This window comes from Triticum aestivum, chromosome 4A (assembly GCF_018294505.1).
Source record: "Triticum aestivum cultivar Chinese Spring chromosome 4A, IWGSC CS RefSeq v2.1, whole genome shotgun sequence".
Taxonomy (NCBI): Eukaryota; Viridiplantae; Streptophyta; class Magnoliopsida; order Poales; family Poaceae; genus Triticum; species Triticum aestivum.
Genome location: NC_057803.1, coordinates 464,455,192 through 464,475,452, shown reverse-complemented (window position 1 = coordinate 464,475,452; position 20,261 = coordinate 464,455,192). Strand labels below are relative to the sequence as shown.

Here is a 20,261-nt window from a genome sequence, read left to right as displayed (position 1 = left end):
GTGGGTTGCTCTCAAACGACAAAAGCCGTACTTTAACTTTGAGCAGCCAACCGTTTATGGTTGTAGGGGTGGGCTATTTATAGCCACTAGGCAACCCGACTTGATTTGTCCGAAATGATCCTGGGTCACTAAGGAACTGACACGTGTTCCAACGGTCAAATTACAAACACACACGACAACTTTACTTGGGCTACAAGCAAAGCTGACTTGTCCAACTCTGAACAAGATTCGCTCTCATAGTCTTCACTCGATGTCTTCTCTTGTCATAGTCTTCAATGTGAATGTCTTCACATACCACCTTTGACTTCAATGTCTTCATACATTTTTAGGGGTCATCTCTAGTAGGAAAACCGAATCAATGAGGGACTTCTACCTGTGTTCCTGCAATTCTCACGAACACATTAGTCCCTCAACTAGGTTTGTCGTCCATACTCCAAAACTAACTAGGGGTGGCACTAGATGCACTTACAAAAGCATGTTCTAAATAAATGCCTGGCATAACAGCCTACTATTCATCTACTATCAAAACCTATGAAATGATCTCTGAACCATGATCTAAAAAAAGCATGCTAAATTAGATATTGTATATACATGAAAAGAATTAAAACTACTATGTAGTGTGATGTTGCTGCATTGAATCATAACTACAAAAATCTACACCATTTCTTGACAGTAGCACCACCCCCAACCCAGCCCCCTCACCTGTCTATGGCACACTGACAGCAGCACCAAACCCAAAAATACCCTCCAAAATCCATCCCAACCAAACTGCATCAACCATATTGATGTTTCCTATGAAGCACGAAGAAACACCAACACCGCCCCCCTACTGATGCAAATGTATCCATCAACCCACCCTCGCAGCAGATCCGGACGAGCCTCATCGCACAAATCACACACCTCCCACCTCCCCCACAACAGATCCAGCGACACATGAGCTCAATCAACCACCATCATGCCCCAGAACCAAAAAACCTCCAAAAATCCCCTCTATGAACCCTAACGCAACACTATGGAGAGGAAAAATGGAGGGGCTTCGATTGCTTACTTCGCCGGAGGAGCAGCGACGTCCATCGCTTCTGTTGGGTCTGCGCGAGGGACTTCCCTCCCTGCAACCTTCGGTGTCGCCGCCTGCCCACCTCGCACTCGGGAAGATCGTCGCATCCAGTCTGAATCTCGTCCGATGCGGAGGGAGAAGGAAAGGGAAGAAGGCCGAGAGAAGCAGACACAGATGCGAGATCAGGATGTTGCAATTATTGCTCAGGTGGGAGCCCAGGTACGACCTGGTCCGCTCACGTCCCACGCGCAACCAGAAGCGTTCGATCTGTCCCGATCGGACGGCGCGCGAGGCGGTTTTCTTTCGCCAGAAATCATCCGGTTTAAGTTAAACGTTTTCCTAAAATTTATTACATCGTGAGATCAACATATTTGGAGACAACAACTCACGGGTGATATGAAATATGAAATTTAGACAGCCTTAAATGACATACAACTATGCACTGTTGGCATTATTGGACCAATTCTAGATCAATCTTAACTGAAGTTTGCCTTTGAGTAATTTCTCTGCAAATAGACAAATATCAAGAGAAACTAGTGCGACTTCTCTGAAACAAACTACACAAACATAGACAGTACAACATCACCTTGCTCGTTGTGACCGTGTGCCCTTCTATCCTGAAATCCATCGGGGAAAACAAAATCAAAATCAGAGATTATCTCACAAAATATGCACTTAATTGAATAGTTTGTGCATGGAGTTGGCTACGATGGTGGTGAGATCCTTGGCGGCACGGCGTTGCGTGCAGGACTGCGGCATCACAAGGAGGAGCTCGTCGAGGACACAAAGGAACGACTGGACATGGACCAACGCCCCCCCTCCCCGTCCTGGTAGAGGCCCAAGAATGGAGCACAAGGAGCTAGTCGTCAACGTGGGTGAGCAGCGGGTGCCTCTGGCTCGGCACGAAGCCATGGCGGCGTGGGGTTAGGGCATAGGAGAGAGGAGGCGACGACGGCGTGGGGTTAGGGCATATGAGAGAGGAGGCGGCGGCGGCGTGGGATTAGGGCATAGGAGAGAGGAGGCGGTGACATGTGGTTGGGGCATAGGAAAGAGGTGAGGTGGATGGTGTAGTGGAGATCAAGATTTTTTTAAAGGAAAAGATAGAAAAATGTTTGATTTAGTAATGCTGATTATTTTTGGGAAATGGTAAGTTATGATATAGTTCTGTTTTTAGCCGTATAAGATTCCTTTATGTGTAGGCAAATAAATCAATCCCTGAAGGGCCACCACGAGGGTGTTAGAAAGGAATCGGGAAACAAACAGAGACAAAGCAAATGATTCCAGTGTTCTTTATTCATCATGGATGTACACTTATATACAAGGGGAACGGATGCGTCCATGGGACGCGACCGTTCACTGAGGCGCCTCCTCGAGAGGCAACTGCCAATATGGGAAGCGGGGATTATCCCTTAATAACCACTGGGTTATTATTTTCAACACTCCCCCTAATCACCGCTTGACATAAGAATCCATTATCTTGATTAAGTCTCCTCCAAAAACCCTGTGGGAAAAATATGAGGAGTATAGAGTTTGATATGTTGCTAAAACTCCTTTAAACCCAGTGGGAAAAATAAGGAGAAAATGATGCAACATATAATGGTTATTGTCTCTTTTAACTCAATACAAGAAAACCAATAGAGTTCAGAGGACAATAAATATGTCGTATATACTTTCCCAAAAACCCCGGTGGGGAAAACAGAAAGTATGACATATGATCTCATGTTGATATTACCTCATTAAGACCTTTATGAGAACCTGTATAGTAAACTCATGAAGGGAAAAAGAGTATAATATGATGCTTTTAATAGGAACAATTTAGGAAGATACTCCCCCTGATTCTTGCATATTTAGAAGTCGTCATATACCAATTCCATGTACACATTCCTGGAATGTAAAAGTTGGTAGAGACTTGGTGAACAAATCAGTTGCATGATTTGACTTGCAAGATATGCAATATAGTGATATTGCTTATTATGTAACCTGTTTGCATCCGGGCAACACAAGAAACATTATCCTTGAGATAATGGTTGGTGGATGTAGTCATGAGGTCTATTTCGAAGACTCTTCATGAGAGAGCTACCACACCTAGTAGGAACACTAAGCCTGTCTACGATCTGACATAGTGGGGATCTGATCGATGTATCCAATGATATCGTTGTTCACATTTTTGTGAAACTGAAAAACCAGGACAAGATGTTTGATGCCTTGGAGATATCGAAAGATATTCTTGATTACCAACCAATTGTGTTTGGTGGATCCAATGGCATTATGGAACGTTGAGTCCCGATATCTCATTTCCATCATCTCTTGGTCTAAATAGATCTTTCTCTATGTCTAGGGAATGAACCACCATGAGATTTATGGATGTATAAGACTTGTCCATAATGAATTTCTCCAATATATTTTGAATATAGACAATATAGTGTACCAAAATGTATGAGTAAAGGTGCTCAAGTTGTAGTAACGAGCGGTATCTTGGTTTTACCCAAATCCTTCATTTAAACTCCGTCGTTTAGATGATTACATGTATCGTCATTGCAGGAGTAATCACTGTGTATGACAGACAAACATGGATAACCATCATTGTAGAAGTAATCCTTGTGTAAAGGAACTCACTAAGTCGGTTGTACCAAATGTACTGACAACAATAAGTCATATGGCGACTTACTGATTTTTACACAATGTATGTTGCATTTTGTATTTCGATTCAGAATTGAGATTCCATTGGAAATCAATCATATATGTCTGAATCTAGTGAGCCACATGGATATGTGATCACTACATCTATCAACCGCAGAGATAGATGATTTTGAACTGCCAATGATATAAATTATCGGAAAGAGATTCCACCTCTGGAGAATAGTTGGGTATCTGCGTGAACCCTTGTGCTACAATACTTGCTCTATGTTTCACCACCTCGTTGTTCTCAATTCTGTTTCCAGAAGAAAACTGATGTAGGTATTGCTTATGAATACCTTCCCATTATTGAGCAAGATCATTTCTACCTAGATTATAACCTTTGCTTGAGTTCAGTCCGAGTGTTGTTCACACTTTGCCATGGCCATGGTCTTTGGATCTGAATCACTTGAAAGGTTTTTTCAATCTAGTTGAGAAATGTATATCGACAATTGTAGACTTCCGGTTATATGTTTCTCCAGAATCTGTATATCAATATATAGTTGATGGAAATATCGTTACCCATAGTGACTGCTCGCGATTTCCCAATGTGATTGAGTCGGGTATTCCGATGTCCCGGTCATTGTGTGCACTATGACCTGGGTTGGCGGGGGTTTCCCGTCCACTGGGTGTATACTACCCATTAGGTGTCTGTCAACGTGAAGTTGACTTGCATTTACTGAGTCACGGGCCTTGATATCCTTGCTTGCAAGAAGCTGAATCCTGATGTACTTTTCTCATACATCTCCCCTTGATGCTTTGAACGGGGAGTGGAGTGAATTTTGTTTCTACCTCCACTCTTTCAGGCGTACTTTTGTGGGATTGTAGGATTGTGTGACACCTTTATAGTCAGTAAATGAATCTGGCAGGTTATTTTCAATGTGTTGCAAATCTTCTGAACGCATGGTTCAGATCTTTGAGTACGTGGATTTGAGGCAGAAATGTGTTGAACATTCCACTAATTTCCTGGCATTCTTTATGGTACTTGAAATCTCCCCCTAATGCCTGGAAATGTTCCTCATTGAATTAGCATACTGGCCTTGAATAACTCCCCATGCGAGGGGCTTGAGGTATTGACGGAAATACAGTTATTCCTCACATAGATCCCAACTATATGTTGAGGGGCCAATGATGTATGTCGGGTGGTGATATCGGTATGCAACCGAATTACCGCGGATAGGAAATACTTGGTAGATTTCCACGTATCAAAGATAGTGGGGAATAATATAATGCAGTTATGTCATGAGCGTGTAAAACTGCATGACTCCAACGTAAAGTTGGTAAGTTGCAATTCCAAAGTAAAGATAATGCAATGAGCTTAACTCTTTGGATAGGATTCTACCAAACCATTTTGAGTCTAGACATTAGGAAAAATTGCTAAACTTCAATCCAAAGGCCATAGAGAAGGCCCTCAAGGAGAATTCTGCAATGTTATCCATTCGATTTGCTTGAAATCGATGTCAGGATAATGAGCCAATGGTTTCGTGTGAATAAAGCACACACTTAAGACCATCATATAGATATGTCTTTTAGAACCATGGAATCCCTGAATAGTCTACTCAATGGCTGGGAAGAGCCACTTACCTCGACTTGATGCATTCAAGGAGTCTGAGTGGTTCAGCTTAGACTTTAAGGTGTGCGAGCCTTAAAATTAGCTTTCCAGTGTCACTTGTAGTGCACATAAAATCCAAATGTTATTAGAATTTAGCATCATAATAATCATAAACTATTGAATTGCGCATAGTTCCGATTTCAACCCAATGTCTCGATGACCATGGCGTGTATGCCAAGTTTGTCATGTACAAGACATTTTGCAAACTATCTTGGGCGCAACATGTGCTACGGATTTTGTAGTATGTGTAATACAATCCAGATGATACATAGAGAATGTGCTTGCCATATCTATTGCATATGGTAAAGAGAAGTTATTTCTCTTTCTTGGCAGCATAAGTTTCGCTATGGAAACAATTTTGACGAATATCTCTATAGCTTAGTAGGGTACGAGTTAAACTTGGAAAGCAATGAAGCATCCCGACATTACTGGAGTACCCACAGGGATAGTAAATATGACTCGAGTTGAGCCAACAAATACCTCATCGCGTCTAGCGATTTTAAAATAGCTCCTTTCGCTCAATGAGAGTGGAAACATTGAACTTCCCTGAGTATAGAGTTTGTGGTGCGTATGTCCACAACGCACATATCATCTTTCATCGGATTGACTCTCGTAGAAATCTATATATAGACATGCAGATCCTCAAAATGAAAATCGTTGTTAGATATTTAGAATACATACAAATGTATTTGTACCAAAGTACTGATACAATATATTGTGATATACAATATATGATGACAACAATAATTATGTTCTTATTAGAACATCATAAATGGACATAAATAAATAGATCACTAAGGAGACTAAGGGACTAAATATATAGTCTCCAAACATGCCAGTTGATGCATATTCAACCATCATGCTCTCCATGCTCATAGGGTCTCGTGATAGCTTGATGGTGTCATCTTGAGGGTTTGAAGTGAGTTTCAAACAATTACCCTTGAGGTCCTTTGCGTCTCGATGGCATGGCTTGGATCGCACGCGTTATCCCATGGGATGCAAGACTGATCTTGATGTCCATGACCCGCTTAAGTAAGTTGTGGCCATTGAGGGCAAGAGCCTCAAATTGTTAGCCATTGATTACTTATAGGGGCAAGCCAGAGATAATTAATTTACAAGAAGTAAATTAAAAACCATCATGGTTTTGTAATAAGAATGCAAAAATTTGACTCAAGTGTATAACTTGAAAATGCTCAATCTCAATTATGGGAACATAACACATTGAAGATCATATAGATCTCACAGTAATAGAGAGTCTGCACATGGGCAGAAGATCCAACTCATTACCTTATGTTTTCCTAATATAATGAGGGAGATGTTATTGTCAAAAATTTACAAGTTTGTTGTGCGGGAGAAATCAATCTTGAACGATGTATGTATTTGCAAGAAATTAAAAATCTCAATTGCAAATAGATGTATTATTCTCGACATGTGTTTAACATGGAACTAGATACATCATAGAAATATTCCGAAATACTGTGTACTCAACAGAGAAACAGTACTGCAGAGATACTGAATTTATCTTTGCAAGAGATTAAAAATCTCTATTGCAAATGGACATAATTAACCTCAATACGTGATAAGCGTGGAAATGTATTACATCAACTTAAGATCTAGAATATATCTCGGTACTCAACAGAAAAACACTACTATTGTAATGAATAGTAATGATGTTGCAAACTTGATGTTCAAGTGAAAAACTTGAATTGTATTGACCTCAAATTAAATGAGATGATCTTGTATCAAGTTGCAAGATAATTCAGCAAAGTGAATTAATATTTTGTGAGAGAAAATTAATCTCAATCGCGATGAGATTGTTTTGCGAGAAAATAATAATTCTCAATCGCAAATATATATTGTTGTACGAGAAAATTTAATCTCAATCGCGGGAAACATGTTCTAAAGAATCTGATATGTAGTAAACACATTGAACATGTCAAGTATCAACATATGTATATTTCCGGAATTTTAAAACTCAACAGAAAAAGGGTTGAGAATGCAAAGTCCAAGTTGCCAGATGGCTCGATTGTAAAATACAGTAAAGCGTAGAGCTAAACTGAAAAGATTCATAAGCCTGAGGATCGAATCAGAATTTACTTGGACGTATTTAGCATTAAGATAAAGTCAGAGGACTAAATCCAGAAATGGTTGAAAGGATAAGATTTCCTTTCTTCCTCCTGTGCGGATATGAAATTCCCAATGGGGAATTTTCTACGCCACAGCCATTCGAGATGGGCTCCGCCGGCCGGAGGGGCCGCTGCTTTCGTCGCGGGAGGGGCCGCTGCTGTGGGCGCACCGTCGTCTCCGCTTCCAGGAACCATGCCGGAGGAAGCCTCGCGACGGGCTCGGGCCTGGCCAGCGCCGGGTGCAGGCTGCACTCTGCCAGGCGGAGGGAGAGCCTGCTCCATCTCCGCCACGGCTGGCCGCACCTGGAGGAGTGGGGTCAGCGGATAGCGCCGCACCCCAGGGCAAAGGTCCACCACGTCGTCGAGTAGGAGCCGCGGGAGCGAACTACGCCGAAGACGCCGCTGCAATCTCCACCGCGAGTCGTGATGGGGAGGGCCCATCACATTTGACAGAGCGCGGGAACGCCGCGTGTCTCCGTCGTAGTGGCCGGCGAGTACGCCGAGGCTGGGTTCTCCACCGCGCCTGCTACTGCATGCGTCCTCGACGAGCAAGTTGCTTCTGCATTGATGGCGAGAGGGTTAGACTACCCATAATGGGAATAACATGGGTGATAACATTACACTTATCTATGCAAAATAGATGATGTGGCATGTAATTAATGAAGAAAGAGAGACATATGATAACATAGCTAATTACCATAACATCACACATATCAAAAAAAGATGAGTCTACAATCTAATAAATGAAGTGATGCATGACACAACACATATGTTATTGCCCACTGTGGAGGTAATAAAATAGACTAGTAACATATGCATATTACTGCTCTAAGTTTACTCCCCACTGTGACTAGTCTTAGCGGCACCGGCCGCTAGTTACAACGTAATGGAGATTAGTAACATATGCATAAATGAAGTGATGCATGACACAACACATATGTTATTACCCACTGTGGATGTAATAAAATAGACTAGTAACATATGCATATTACTGCTCTAAGTTTACTCCCACTGTGACTAGTCTTAGCGGCACCGGCCGCTAGTTACAACGTACTCCCTCCGTCCGGGTGTATAAGTCATCTTAGGAGTAGCACCATGACCTAGGTGGCTGTAGATTGGCAGAGGAGGAGCACCACGGCCAGCTTAACTTCCAATCAGAGCGCTGCACAAAAGGAAGCAAAATCAGCATTTAATAGGATGTCTTTTCAGCTCTCCATGCAGGCCCACGTACATGATACTCCAGCCGCGATCAACGCCCAGCATGCAAAACTGTCTTCAATATCTTGCCGAACCAACGCCCAGCCGCGATGCATGCATTGGCCGTTCTCATGCGAGTGCCTCCTCTTCCTATAACAAATATAACGCTCGTTAATGAGGCTGGGAGGGGAACGAGGGGAATTTAATGTTACACGCCTAAACGTTTTGGGAAATTTTGGTTTTCGTAAGATGACTTATACACCCGGACGGAGGGAGATTAGGAAATTATACAAGGTAGTTACTGCCCTTTGCATCATTGGTTGTTTTCGTTGATGTGCCTGAACCGAGGAAATGCTCCAGAAATCACTCATTGAATCAACAGATCATGACGCCCACGCGCGCAACCGGGCGGCCGGGCACGGAGGCCGAGGTCTGGGGCGCGGAGGGCGCGAGTCCGTTGGCGCGGACGGGCGCGGCGCAACAGGGTGGCGGCCGAGCGGACGGGCGCGACCGAGGCGCGGGGCGGCCGGCGCGATCAGACGGCGATGGCGCGAGGCGCGGTGTGGCCGGGCGGAGCCGACCACGGCCTGGCTCGGGCGGGCGCGGCCGCGGAGGCTGGGGAGCGGTGCCGACGCGGCCAGGGACGGCCACGGCGCTGGCGGGCGATGCCACGGAGGGATCTACAGGCTCATACCTTTATCTGTTCTTGATTCTCCAATGCTCTTGGACTTGACTCCTAATCCAATCGCTCCAAGGCAGCGATGCACCTGTAGATGGAGATCGCCGGAGTTGCTCCACGACGTTGCCGCTTTCCTGTTTCTTCGTTCTCGCTGTTGAGCGCCGATGGAATCGCTCCGCGGGAGCGTGCTGATAATGTGTTAGAAAGGAATCGGGAAACAAACAAGAGACAAAGCAAATGATTCCAGTGTTCTTTATTCACCATGGATATACACTTATATACAAGGTTGGATCATATGCCCCAGTTTACTTGGGCATTTGATAATTTGCCTCACTTTACATAGGATTAGATGATTTGCCCTGCTTTTCTTTTCTCTTTAGATAATATGCCTTTTTTTTACTGTAATCATTTTTGACTTTTTATCCCTATTTTCACGACACGAAATGACTCTACTGCCCCTGTGGCAAATTTGCAATTCTTCTTCTTATCTTCTCTCTCTACGTTGCTATACCCAACCAAACAAACAGATCAAGAAATCATAGATTGATTCTGTTATTAGTTTTTATCTCCATGTCCGCGCCCAGCAGAGAGGTGGATGCACCGCCAGCCACCAAGCCATCAACTCCAGCGCCTCCCGGACAGGGAGGGCTCACACAGGCCGGCGGCGAGGTGATTCCTCAAACTACCGGTCGGGCAGACGACTCCTGCATCCATGGATCATCACGAGATGCTGCAGATTGGTTAGTATCTGATCAACCCACACCCTCCTCTCCCATGGCTGTTGCGGCGAGCACTAACACCTTGAGGATCATGATCCTAGATCCCACTTCCCAGTACAACACAAGCAGACCACGCATTTCACAACATCATCAGTCACGTACATCTAATCCTATTGAACTCGCTTCATGGTGTACATGTGTGCGCCTGTACATGGATCCTGGCTTTGATTAACCTAGGATCCCATTTCCCATGGTTATTGCAGCTAGCACAACACTTCTCTGGCGTTAATGAACCTGTACAGAAAGTAGAGTAAACTAAGATGAAGCATGAAAAAACAAACCTTCAGATCTAGCATAGTTTTGTTATTTGATAAAATGTTCTCTAACTAATTGGATGATGCCCTTATGTTAAAATGTTTATTTGTTCTCCAAGTAGGCCAACGGTGGTTGCAAGAAATGATATACATGTATCAACAATGGAAGGAGGCATTGATTGGTCCTAGATTGAGATAGCACCAATGAATGATGACGAAATTGATGTTCCTATAACAGAGGAGAACATGTGCACGGTTCTTGGCATCAATGACGAACCTGAGCATCGGAAAATTGTATCTGAAGCAGCTATGAAAGCCTCCATTGCACATGTTGATGCATGTGTGGCTGATATTGACGAGGATTTACTTGCTGATGCGGCTCTTCCTGTGCCTGACCATATGCCTGAAGAGAATCACTTCTGGTATGATAAGGAACATCCTGTGATAGAGGAAGGATCTTTGTTTCGTTCAATGAAAGAGTTCAGGATGCTCATGAGAACATTTGCTATTAGAGGTAAGTTTGACATCAAGATCAAGGATAGTGACACTACTAGGTTTTTGGGTCACTGTAAAGGGAATGGATGTCCTTGGAGAATAACTGCTAGGACAATAGAAGATGGAAAAACAGTCAGGGTACAAACTTATCCAACATGAATTATTTTTTATGTTGAAACCATTTTACTTGTAACTGATGGTTGGTGTTATGTTTTGTGCAGGTTAACAAGATAGTAAAGCCTCATAAGTGTTCATCAACCGCTGCAGTGATTACAAGCATGGCAGACCAAGCATGGGTGGCAGAAAAGGCAATGGGGTATCTTCAAACTGAACAAAATATTGGTGCCAGGGAGCTCCAAAAAAAGCTACAAGCAGAGTACAAATGTACTATTGGGTATCATACTGTTAACAAGGGAAAAGAAAGGGCCAAGAATAGTTTATATGGGACCTGGGGAAAAAGCTTTCAGTCTTTATTGAACTTCAAAGCTGAGATTGATAAAAGATCTCCTGGTAGCATTGTCGAGGTTGATGTCAAGAGGGAAGGAGGTGAACTGCATTTCCGCAGATTTTTTATGGCACTTAAGCCGTGCATTGATGGCTTCTTGGCTGGTTGTAGACCATATGTCAGTATAGACTCCACATTTTTGACTGGAAAGTGAAATGGTCAATTAGCAGCATGTACAACACTAGATGGGCAAAATTGGATGTTTCCTTTAGCATTTGGTTTCTTTGGTACAGAGACCGAGGATAACTGGATTTGGTTTATGCAACAACTGCATAGGGCAATAGGACATCTTCAAACTCTAGCTGTTTGTACTGATGCATGCAAAGGGTTAGAGAATGCAGTTAAAATTGTGTTTCCCCAAGCTGAGCAAAGAGAATGCTTTAGGCATCTGATGGCAAACTTCAAAAAAAAATTCCATGGAGATGTTTTTGGTCGCATGTGGCCAGCAGCCAAGGCTTACCGTCTGGAAACATTTAACTATCATATGGGCAAGATATTTGAAGCTGAACCTGTAGTGAGTGCCTACTTGTGTACCTATCATAACTTAAAGTGGATGAGATGTGACTTCAACATAGAAATCAAATGTGATTACATTCACAATAATCTGGCCGAGTGCTTCAATAGTTGGATCAAAGGAACAAAGGAGCTGCCCATGGATGAGCTAGCCGATACAATAAGAGAGAAAATTATGATACTTGTTTATAGAAGGAGAAGAATTGGGGAAATGCTCCAGGGAAAGATGTTGCCTGCCATCATTCAACAAATAAATAATAAAACTAGGCAACTTGACAATTTGGTTGTTGGAAGATCAACCGGAGAAAGTTGTGAGGTCAAGGACACTAGCAAGAATAATCTTAGGCATGTTGTGAAGATAGGCAGTCGTGAGTGCACTTGCCTAGAATGGCAACACACTGGAAAGCCCTGTGAGCATGCACTTGCATTCCTTATAGAGACAGCAGATGTAAACTTTGAACCATATGTACATGAGTACTACTCCGTGAGTAGGTTCCGAGCTGCCTATGCTGGAGAGATTGAACCAATCACAGACAAGTCTCAATGGCCTCATGTTAATCTAGATATTGAGATGGTGCCATCGGTTTTAAAGAGCTCTGTTGGGAGACGGAGGAAGCAGAGAATCAGAAGTTGCCTTGAAGACGGTGGTCGTGGTGGCAGCAAACGGAAGAAGAAAGATGATAATGGCAAAAAAACAAATGACCAACAAGGAGGTGACAGAGAAGGAAAAAGAAAAGAAGAGATTTGGCAGCAAAAATAGGTGCAAAGAATGTGGGATATTGGGGCACAGGAAAGCAACTTGCAAACAAAATGAAGCTAAAGAGAGGTAACCCATGCACTAGTATCTCATCTATATTAGTATCAAATTAGTACTATTATACCATCTGTAACATCCGGTGTGATTGAACTTTCTAGTGACATGTCTACTCACGAGCTCGCTCCAGCTGTTGTTGCGACACTTACACACATAACAACAATCACACTACCTCCCAGCCTTCATAACAGCCCTGGACCTATCACAAGGAGGTAACAATTATATTTCTAATATGCACATTTGATTCCTACTTTTATAACATTGGTGTGTAAACATGTAGGAGGCTTGCTATGGCCATAGCTGGAGACGATGCATCACAACCATCTGGGACAACTATTAATTCTGTAGCATCACCTACCTCTCACTTCCCTTCAAGCTCTACGACGCGCAAGAAAAAATTGACCCCAAAAAGGAAGAAGCTCCAATTTTAGTGCATTAAATTTCTATTTTAAATTCTGAGAGATGTTCACATCTGTCAGTTTCAAAGATATGGAGTCGGAAGAATTATTATTTTGCTTGATGTAAACTCGGATTAATTTGTCATGTCATTTGAACCGAGCAACCTTTTTGTGACATTACTTTTGTGATTTCGGTGTGATATATTCTGCCAATTTCATGTGCTAAGTGAACATATGTTGTCACTTTATTTTTAAAATCTATGAAATTGTTATATGCTGCCAAATTCCAACGAAGTGCATATGCGAGGATGCACAACATATATACAGACCCCTGACCTGTGACTAGAGGAGATCCAGCAAGAGATGAACTCAAAACCATTTGTGATTTAGTTAGAAAGTACTCTTCAGCATCTACGCATTTTTTAGTGTGTGATACAATTTAAGTCTCAAGCATCTGGAGGAGATCACTCAGCGAAGTATTTTAAACAACCTACCCAGCTTGATGACTGAAGCAGGACCAGCAACTGCTAGGGTATTTATTAGTACTATATATAAACACTGTAGTCCAGCCATGGCTATTACCGGCGAAGCAACGAACTCTCACACAAAAAATCTGTAAATCCATCAATCACTTAAAAAGTTAGCTTTTATCAGCAACGAGGGCGCCATCCGCAGCTCCGAGTTGCAGCCGGTGCCCCGGGACCCGCCGGTCCGCCAAGCTGCCTACATGCAGCGGGAATCGCCGCGGCGGGCCGCCGACCTGCAGCCGGAGCAAGACGCCGCGGGCCGTCGACCTGCAGCGGCAGCCACCGCGCTGGGCCGAGGAGCTGCAGTGGGAGCCGCCGCCGCGGGGCGCCGAGCTGCAGCGGGAGCCACCGCGCCGGGCCGAGGAGCTGCACCGGGAGCCGCCACGCTGAGCTACTGCTGCCGGGGGCCAAGGTGCCGTTGTCGGCATCCTCCAGTAGGTTGGGGGAAGAAGAACAGAGTAAAGGCGTTGAACTGGGGAAAAGGTGAGCTGGTCGATGGAACTCACACACAGCAGAGAAGATAAGAAGAAGAATTGCAAATTTGCCACAAGGGCAGTAGAGTCATTTCGCGTCGTGAAAATAGGGATAAAAAGTCAAAAATGATTACAGTAAATAAAAAGGGCATATTATCTAAAGAGAAAAAAAAAGTAGGGCAAATCATCTAATCCTATGTAAAGTGGGGCAAATTATCAAATGCCCAAGTAAACTGGGGCATATGATCCAATCTGTGTCCATGGGACGCGCCCGTTCACTGAGGCGCCTCCTCGAGAGGCAACTGCCAATATGGGAAGCGGGGATTATCCCTTAATAATCATTGGGTTATTATTTTCAACAGAGGGAAGGCATAAAAACACTACGTGCAGGAAAAACCGTGGGAAGAGTTTTGAAAGAAAATTTGATAAAATCAATAGTAAAACTGATGGGAGGAGACGTCTGTGATGAAAGTGGATTAACGGGAGTGAAGGCGCTAAAACCAAAGCTGCCAATGGTGGGAGAGATCGTCTCGAGTCCAATTCATGTACGAAATGGCTATACAGACGAAAAAGATGGACCATGTGAGGACGACTACCAATCCCTGTGGCCGTTGCTCCCATGTAGACATGCATGTACGGCTGGATTTTCATGTCGTGCATGAATCGTCTGGAATTTGTCGTCTGTATAGCACGGCTCATTCATGTAAGAACTTGGCTCCAGAGGATGGTAGATACCAACCAAGCCCACAAGACGATGATCAACATCTTCTCGATCAAATAAAGCAAAAAACACATTTCTCGGAGTATTTTGTGAAAAAAGATTTAAATCTATTACCAGAGTTCATCAAAAGTATAAAGCATCTAAAATTATATCGAGATTCTAAGACCATCGAACGACCACTATCGTCGCCAGAATGAGCCGTCAAAGCACTGTTGTCGCCACTCTCTATTAGAGTCAGCTTGACTTTATTGATGACAACCGAAAGTCTTCATGCACATGCCCCTAAGGACCAACGTCCCGAGGTCACAGTGGTCGCCGTTGAATAAATCAGAAGCACCTCACATCAAATCTCGCCACACAATGAAAAGCCCTAACCTCACCGCCCTAACAAGACAACCAGGATCTCACTGAAGCTCCGTCGAGTACATCCAGATGGACGAACTTGAGAAGGAATGGAACCCGAAAGACAAACTTAAAAAAAAAAAACACCGTCATTCGCCCGAGGGCTGTACCTGCGAGGACTAAAAAACACTAACCTAACCTAAACTACTAACCAGGCAGAGGCACCTTGATCCTCCTTCTTCCCGCAAGGGAGGGGGGGTGAATCCACAGGCTCACTGGTGAAGTTCAGAGGGCAGAGTTTACCCTAGCTGTGGCGAGGCGATCAACCGTCCAAATTATTCTCCGGATCACGAGGACATGAAAACATCGAGCTCGCCCGGCGGCTGGTCAGCGATCCAGGGGTTGTTGAGGACTAGCTCCTCCGGTGACGGTGAGGGGTTGAGTTAAGTGAGGACGAGCTAGTGCACATGATTTCCACTGGCAATCGAACTAGTGCACCACTTTTCATCAGAGTTCCAAATGCATCGATGAGCAGATAAGCTCTACCAGTATAGGAGTACCATAACTTGTTCGAATCCTCCAAAAGACTTGTCTGGTCAGCAAAGCAGTACTAATAACAACACCGAAGTGCCAGTATTATACAGCCGGTAACAGAGCTAGTGGCAAAACAACTCTAGCAACCGTTTCGATACAGCTGGGACGATACATCTTTTCGAAAAAAAGCTGGGACGATACATACGCTGAGCCCTGAAGCACTGCAGCGCCATCATGCGATGAGGAAAGGGAGCACGGTCAGCATGAACGCCTCGTAGCCGAAAGTCGCAGACCCCGAGTACGCCGTGTCCTTCTCCTTGAACTTCTCGGTCAGGCCCTGCCAAAATAATTCAGGAAAATTATAAAGGTAATTCAGCCAAATGAACACCGTGAAATGAAAAAAAACTTAGTTTATTTGGTGGAATTACCTTCACTGTAAGGCAGCATCTGCATACATAAAGAACAAACAGTCAGGAATGTGTATATAGTGCAGTTCAAATTGTGCTACTGCTAAGCTTTATAAGGGAACCCAGCGTTTTTCTGCCAATTCTGATTTTGACATAAAAATAATATTGACAAACGAAAAAAATTTGATCTATCCATGTTTCAGTACATTAGATGCTGCAGAATCTTGTGCAGTTTAGTGGGAAAAGCAATCAGCCAAGTCGAAACTAATTGAAGGAATAATCTTACTCAATGAAGTTGTCATATTCAACCGCTTTGTTCTTGCCCCCAGTCTTGTCAAATTTAGACACAAGCAAGTCTAGCACAGTAGGAGAAACGGAATATCCAAGATCTAGAAGAGCATCACGCAGTTCTGGTGCATCAATTCTACCACTTTGGTCACGGTCAAACCTCTCAAATATGCCCTGCACAATAAACATGGGAAATGTAACACATGGAATGTTAAGTCAGTTGATTGGTTCCCTCACAACGAAGCAAGGGAACTTGAAGCTGTACTGCTGTAGCATCTCACCCTCCAATTCTGAAGACTGTAAAACACAGAAGTGAACTCCTTTGGCCCTGAAAGAATCACAGGTAATGTATTTACAGTTAGGAGGTTAAAGAAAAAAGGTATAGAGGATGAAAATGTCAAATGTTGAAAACAGTGTGGGCCTTTTTGATTCGAAGGATTTCAAAAATACAGGAATAGGATACGATTGCATGTGTAAAGCAGAGAACTATGAAAACGCAGGAATCTGCAAAATTGGATGTTTGATTCACAAGAATAGGAAAAACAACAGGAATCCTAAAAGGCACGGTCAAATTAAGGTCAAATCATATGAAAAGATAAGATGGGAAGTTAATATTATGCTATTTCTGGCCTTTGTCTCGCTCTTTGTGCATAGGAATGTAAAAAAGAGGTTAAGTGGATTGTAAAAAACCCTTTGTTTTTCCTATGAAAATCAATCCAAAGGAAAAATTCCTCTGTTTTTATATGGTTAATTCCTTTGAATCAAACGGATGAAGAGTGTCACCATATGAAAATTTCCAATTCCTATGATTGTCCTCTACTTTTCCTATGAATTAAAGAGGCCCTATATGTATACTTCACACTTTAAAACAAATAAAGACAAAATATAAATGGCAGATAATTCTACATAGCACGCTACAAATGAGAAGTGTGTGGCAGATTAAGATCAATTCATGCTTGTACTGTGATGGATTACACAACAAAGAACTTACATACTCCCTCTGTTCGAAAAAGTTTGTCCCTCAAATGGATGTATCTTTTTTTTAGAAAAGGAGGATGACCCCAGCCTCTGCATCTGGGAGATGCATGCGGCCATTTTATTGATTATTCTCGAGGACCTTACAAAGTTAGTGCTAGATACATCCATTTGAGAGACAAGCTTTTTCGGACGGAGGGAGTACTAGTTGGTTTTATCCTGCAAACCATAGTTTCATCACGACAGAAACAACCTTCAGTTGTGGCGAAGGACAGTTAGGAAAAGTATCTCAGGCTTTCAAGGATAAACTTCTGCCAAAAAAAGCTTTGGTAGAAGTAGAACTAACTCAAAGCAGTTCCAACTTTGAAGCTTGGATAAGCATCAATTAAACTCACGTTTCCGTAATGGACCAGGTTAAACTGAAAGTAAAAAAATGTGCATAGCTTGTATTAGGAAATGCAGATCTGATAAAGCAATCCACACTTCCCATCCAATCTTTCACATTGGGGAGAAAAGAAAATACAACAATCACCAGTGGCAAGTGAGTTGCTAAGATGTCCATAACAACAGAACAACTCGTGGGTCTTGCAGTAACCTTATTGAAGTACTCCCTCTAGTACAAATTTATACTAAGCTCAAGACACTTATTTTGGGACGGAGGGATATTAAGTAAGGGTCTAATACTTTCCAACATGACTACTTGGCATGTGCTCCAGCTGTATCTAACGTTAGTCTATAGACTGAGAGTCTGAAATCCAGTCAAGCTGAACTAAAAAATTGTGCGGCTTCCTCGGGATCCTTCCCCAGAAATGAAAAGGGTTGATTTGTGACCTCTGGCTCAAACAATTCACCACTAAGTGCCCTCACGTCGCGTGCTACAAAGACCAGAGGAACATCAACACTAAGTCGTGTGCATGCCAAGACGCGGCGCAGTGGACCAGGGAGACGCACGATTGCCTCCTGGAAACCAAGAGTCAAAGACAATGACGCAAAGGATCCCCCATTCATCCTAGCACGATCGTGGATAAGACTTGAGAGATAGTACGACATATGGAGGAGGGAGGGAGGACTCGCCGATCTTGCGGACGTTGGTGTTGGTGAAGAGGTACATGAGGAGGTGGACGGTGCGGAGGCTGAAGCTCTGGCTGCTGAACCCAGAGAGCGCGGACTGCAGCTCCTTGTCGTCGATCATCCCGCTGCCGTCGCGGTCCGCCGCCTGGAAGCACGCCACCACGTTGGGGTCCGTCCCCGGCAGGAACGTGGACGGCACCAGCGCCGCGAACGGGCTCCCGTACCCACCGGCGCCGCCTCCTGCGTAGGGCTGCGCGGCGGGCGGCCCCCCGTACGGCGCGGCGGACGAAGGCGGCTGGGCGCCGTAGGGCTGCTGCCCGTAGCCGCCTCCGCCGCCCCCGCCGTAAGGCTGCTGCGGGGGTGGAGCGCCGTGGTAGGGGTCGGAGCCGGAGGAGTAGGAGGTCTTGCCTTCCTTGGGAGGCTTCTGGCCGTAGGACGGTGGGGCTCCGTAGCCGCCGCCGCCTCCGCCGTAAGGCTGCTGCGGGGGCGGAGCACCGTGGTAGGGGTCGGGGCCGGAGGAGGAAGAGGTCTTGCCTTCTTTGGGGGGCTTCTGGCCGGAGGGCGGTGGGGCTCCGTAGCCGCCAGCGGCGCCGTAGGGGTAGCCGGAGCCGGGGGGTGGGGGGTAGCCGGCCATGGGGTTAAGCTTGGGGAATTGGAGTTGTGTGCTCGATCACGGGGACGGGGATGGAATTGGAATGGAACAGGTGGGAAGGGGGCGAAGCAGAACGTGGTTTGGTTTGGCGACGCGGAGGGGAGGGGAGCAGATCGAAAGCACCGACAACGCGGACGGCGATGAATGACGACGCGACGGCACGGCAAACGTGTTGACTAACGGGTGAAATTAAATTTCATAAAAATAAAAGTAAATTCCATATTTGATAATTTACACCAACTTGCTACCGCGTAACACAAAACTCCCGGGACTTAAAAATGCTCCAATACGGCTCCCAAAGGCATCGATGCATAACATGCATGCTCTCGGGCGCCACGGTACTGCTACGCGTCCTCGCAACGAAGCAGGCGAAGTGCATTGAGGGGAAGGGAAGGGAAAAGAAGCATCATGCATAGGTTTTTCGTGGCCCCTTGGCGGCAATTAGAGTTTCGAGCGGAGTTGGCGGGCATACGTCGGATCTTGCCGGCGAGGGCGTCCTTTGATTCCGGTGGAGGATGGCTACATCATCCGGAGGCAAGCAGAAAGAGTCGGGGTCCTGACTCACCGCGGTCGGCAAGGGCTCGGCTAGAAGAGGCGTGAAGAAAACTATGAATCATGGACGAGGAGGTGATTCCCCAGGTAATCAATGATAGGGAAGGAAAGGTGAAGAAGTGGCTCTTTGCTGGTAGGATTTTGCACCGGAATATTTTTCACATCCAAACTATTGCCAGTGCGCTTCGACGGGGTGAGTCCCCCAGGGCCCAAATCCAGACAATCCAAATTAATTGTGAGGGACGGTATAAGGCGTTATGTGGTCCTATTTGACTGGCTCCATCTTTGGGCTAGGGTTTCGAATCTCCTGTATAATCTCAAAGATGATACTTGGGGAAAACTTATTGCACAACAAATTGACAAGGATGCTACTTCGATCCAGTTTGATCATGTTGGCGGATATCTATGATCAAGAGTCTCACATGATGTTAGTAAACCATTAAGAAGATGGATTCTGGTTGATTTGGTTAAGAGAAAAAAAGACAGACTTGTATGGCATACAATATGAACAAGTGCCACACTTCTCTTTCTCATGTGGTCGGCTTGGTCATTCTGACATGTTTTGCACAATCCTTGGCCCTCGTAACGAGAATGACAATTTTACCTTTTGGGCC

General features: G+C 44.5%; 1 protein-coding gene across 1 annotated transcript; it reads right to left on the bottom strand.

Moving 5' to 3' along the window:
• Nucleotides 1–15,719: 15,719 nt before the first annotated feature.
• LOC123086373 (calcium-binding protein CBP) lies at nt 15,720–19,221 on the bottom strand. The gene is made up of 5 exons (XM_044508131.1): nt 18,447–19,221; nt 16,679–16,725; nt 16,396–16,571; nt 16,131–16,149; nt 15,720–16,039 (listed from the first exon to the last, which is right to left on the bottom strand). Exons 1-5 carry the CDS (start codon nt 19,075–19,077, stop codon nt 15,935–15,937), a joined length of 978 nt encoding a protein of 325 aa, XP_044364066.1. The 5' UTR covers nt 19,078–19,221; the 3' UTR covers nt 15,720–15,934.
• Between the last annotated feature and the right edge of the window lie 1,040 nt (nt 19,222–20,261).

What these genes read in the sequence shown, in the direction of transcription:
- LOC123086373 (XM_044508131.1), bottom strand. Translation starts at nt 19,077, where the DNA reads ATGGCCGGCTACCCCCCACCCCCCGGCTCCGGCTACCCCTACGGCGCC. An exon ending in CACCAACGTCCGCAAGATCG is followed by an intron (nt 16,726 to 18,446) that starts GCGAGTCCTCCC and finishes TGATTCTTTCAG; the next exon opens with GGCCAAAGGAGTTCACTTCT. An exon ending in ACAGTCTTCAGAATTGGAGG is followed by an intron (nt 16,572 to 16,678) that starts GTGAGATGCTAC and finishes TTTATTGTGCAG; the next exon opens with GGCATATTTGAGAGGTTTGA.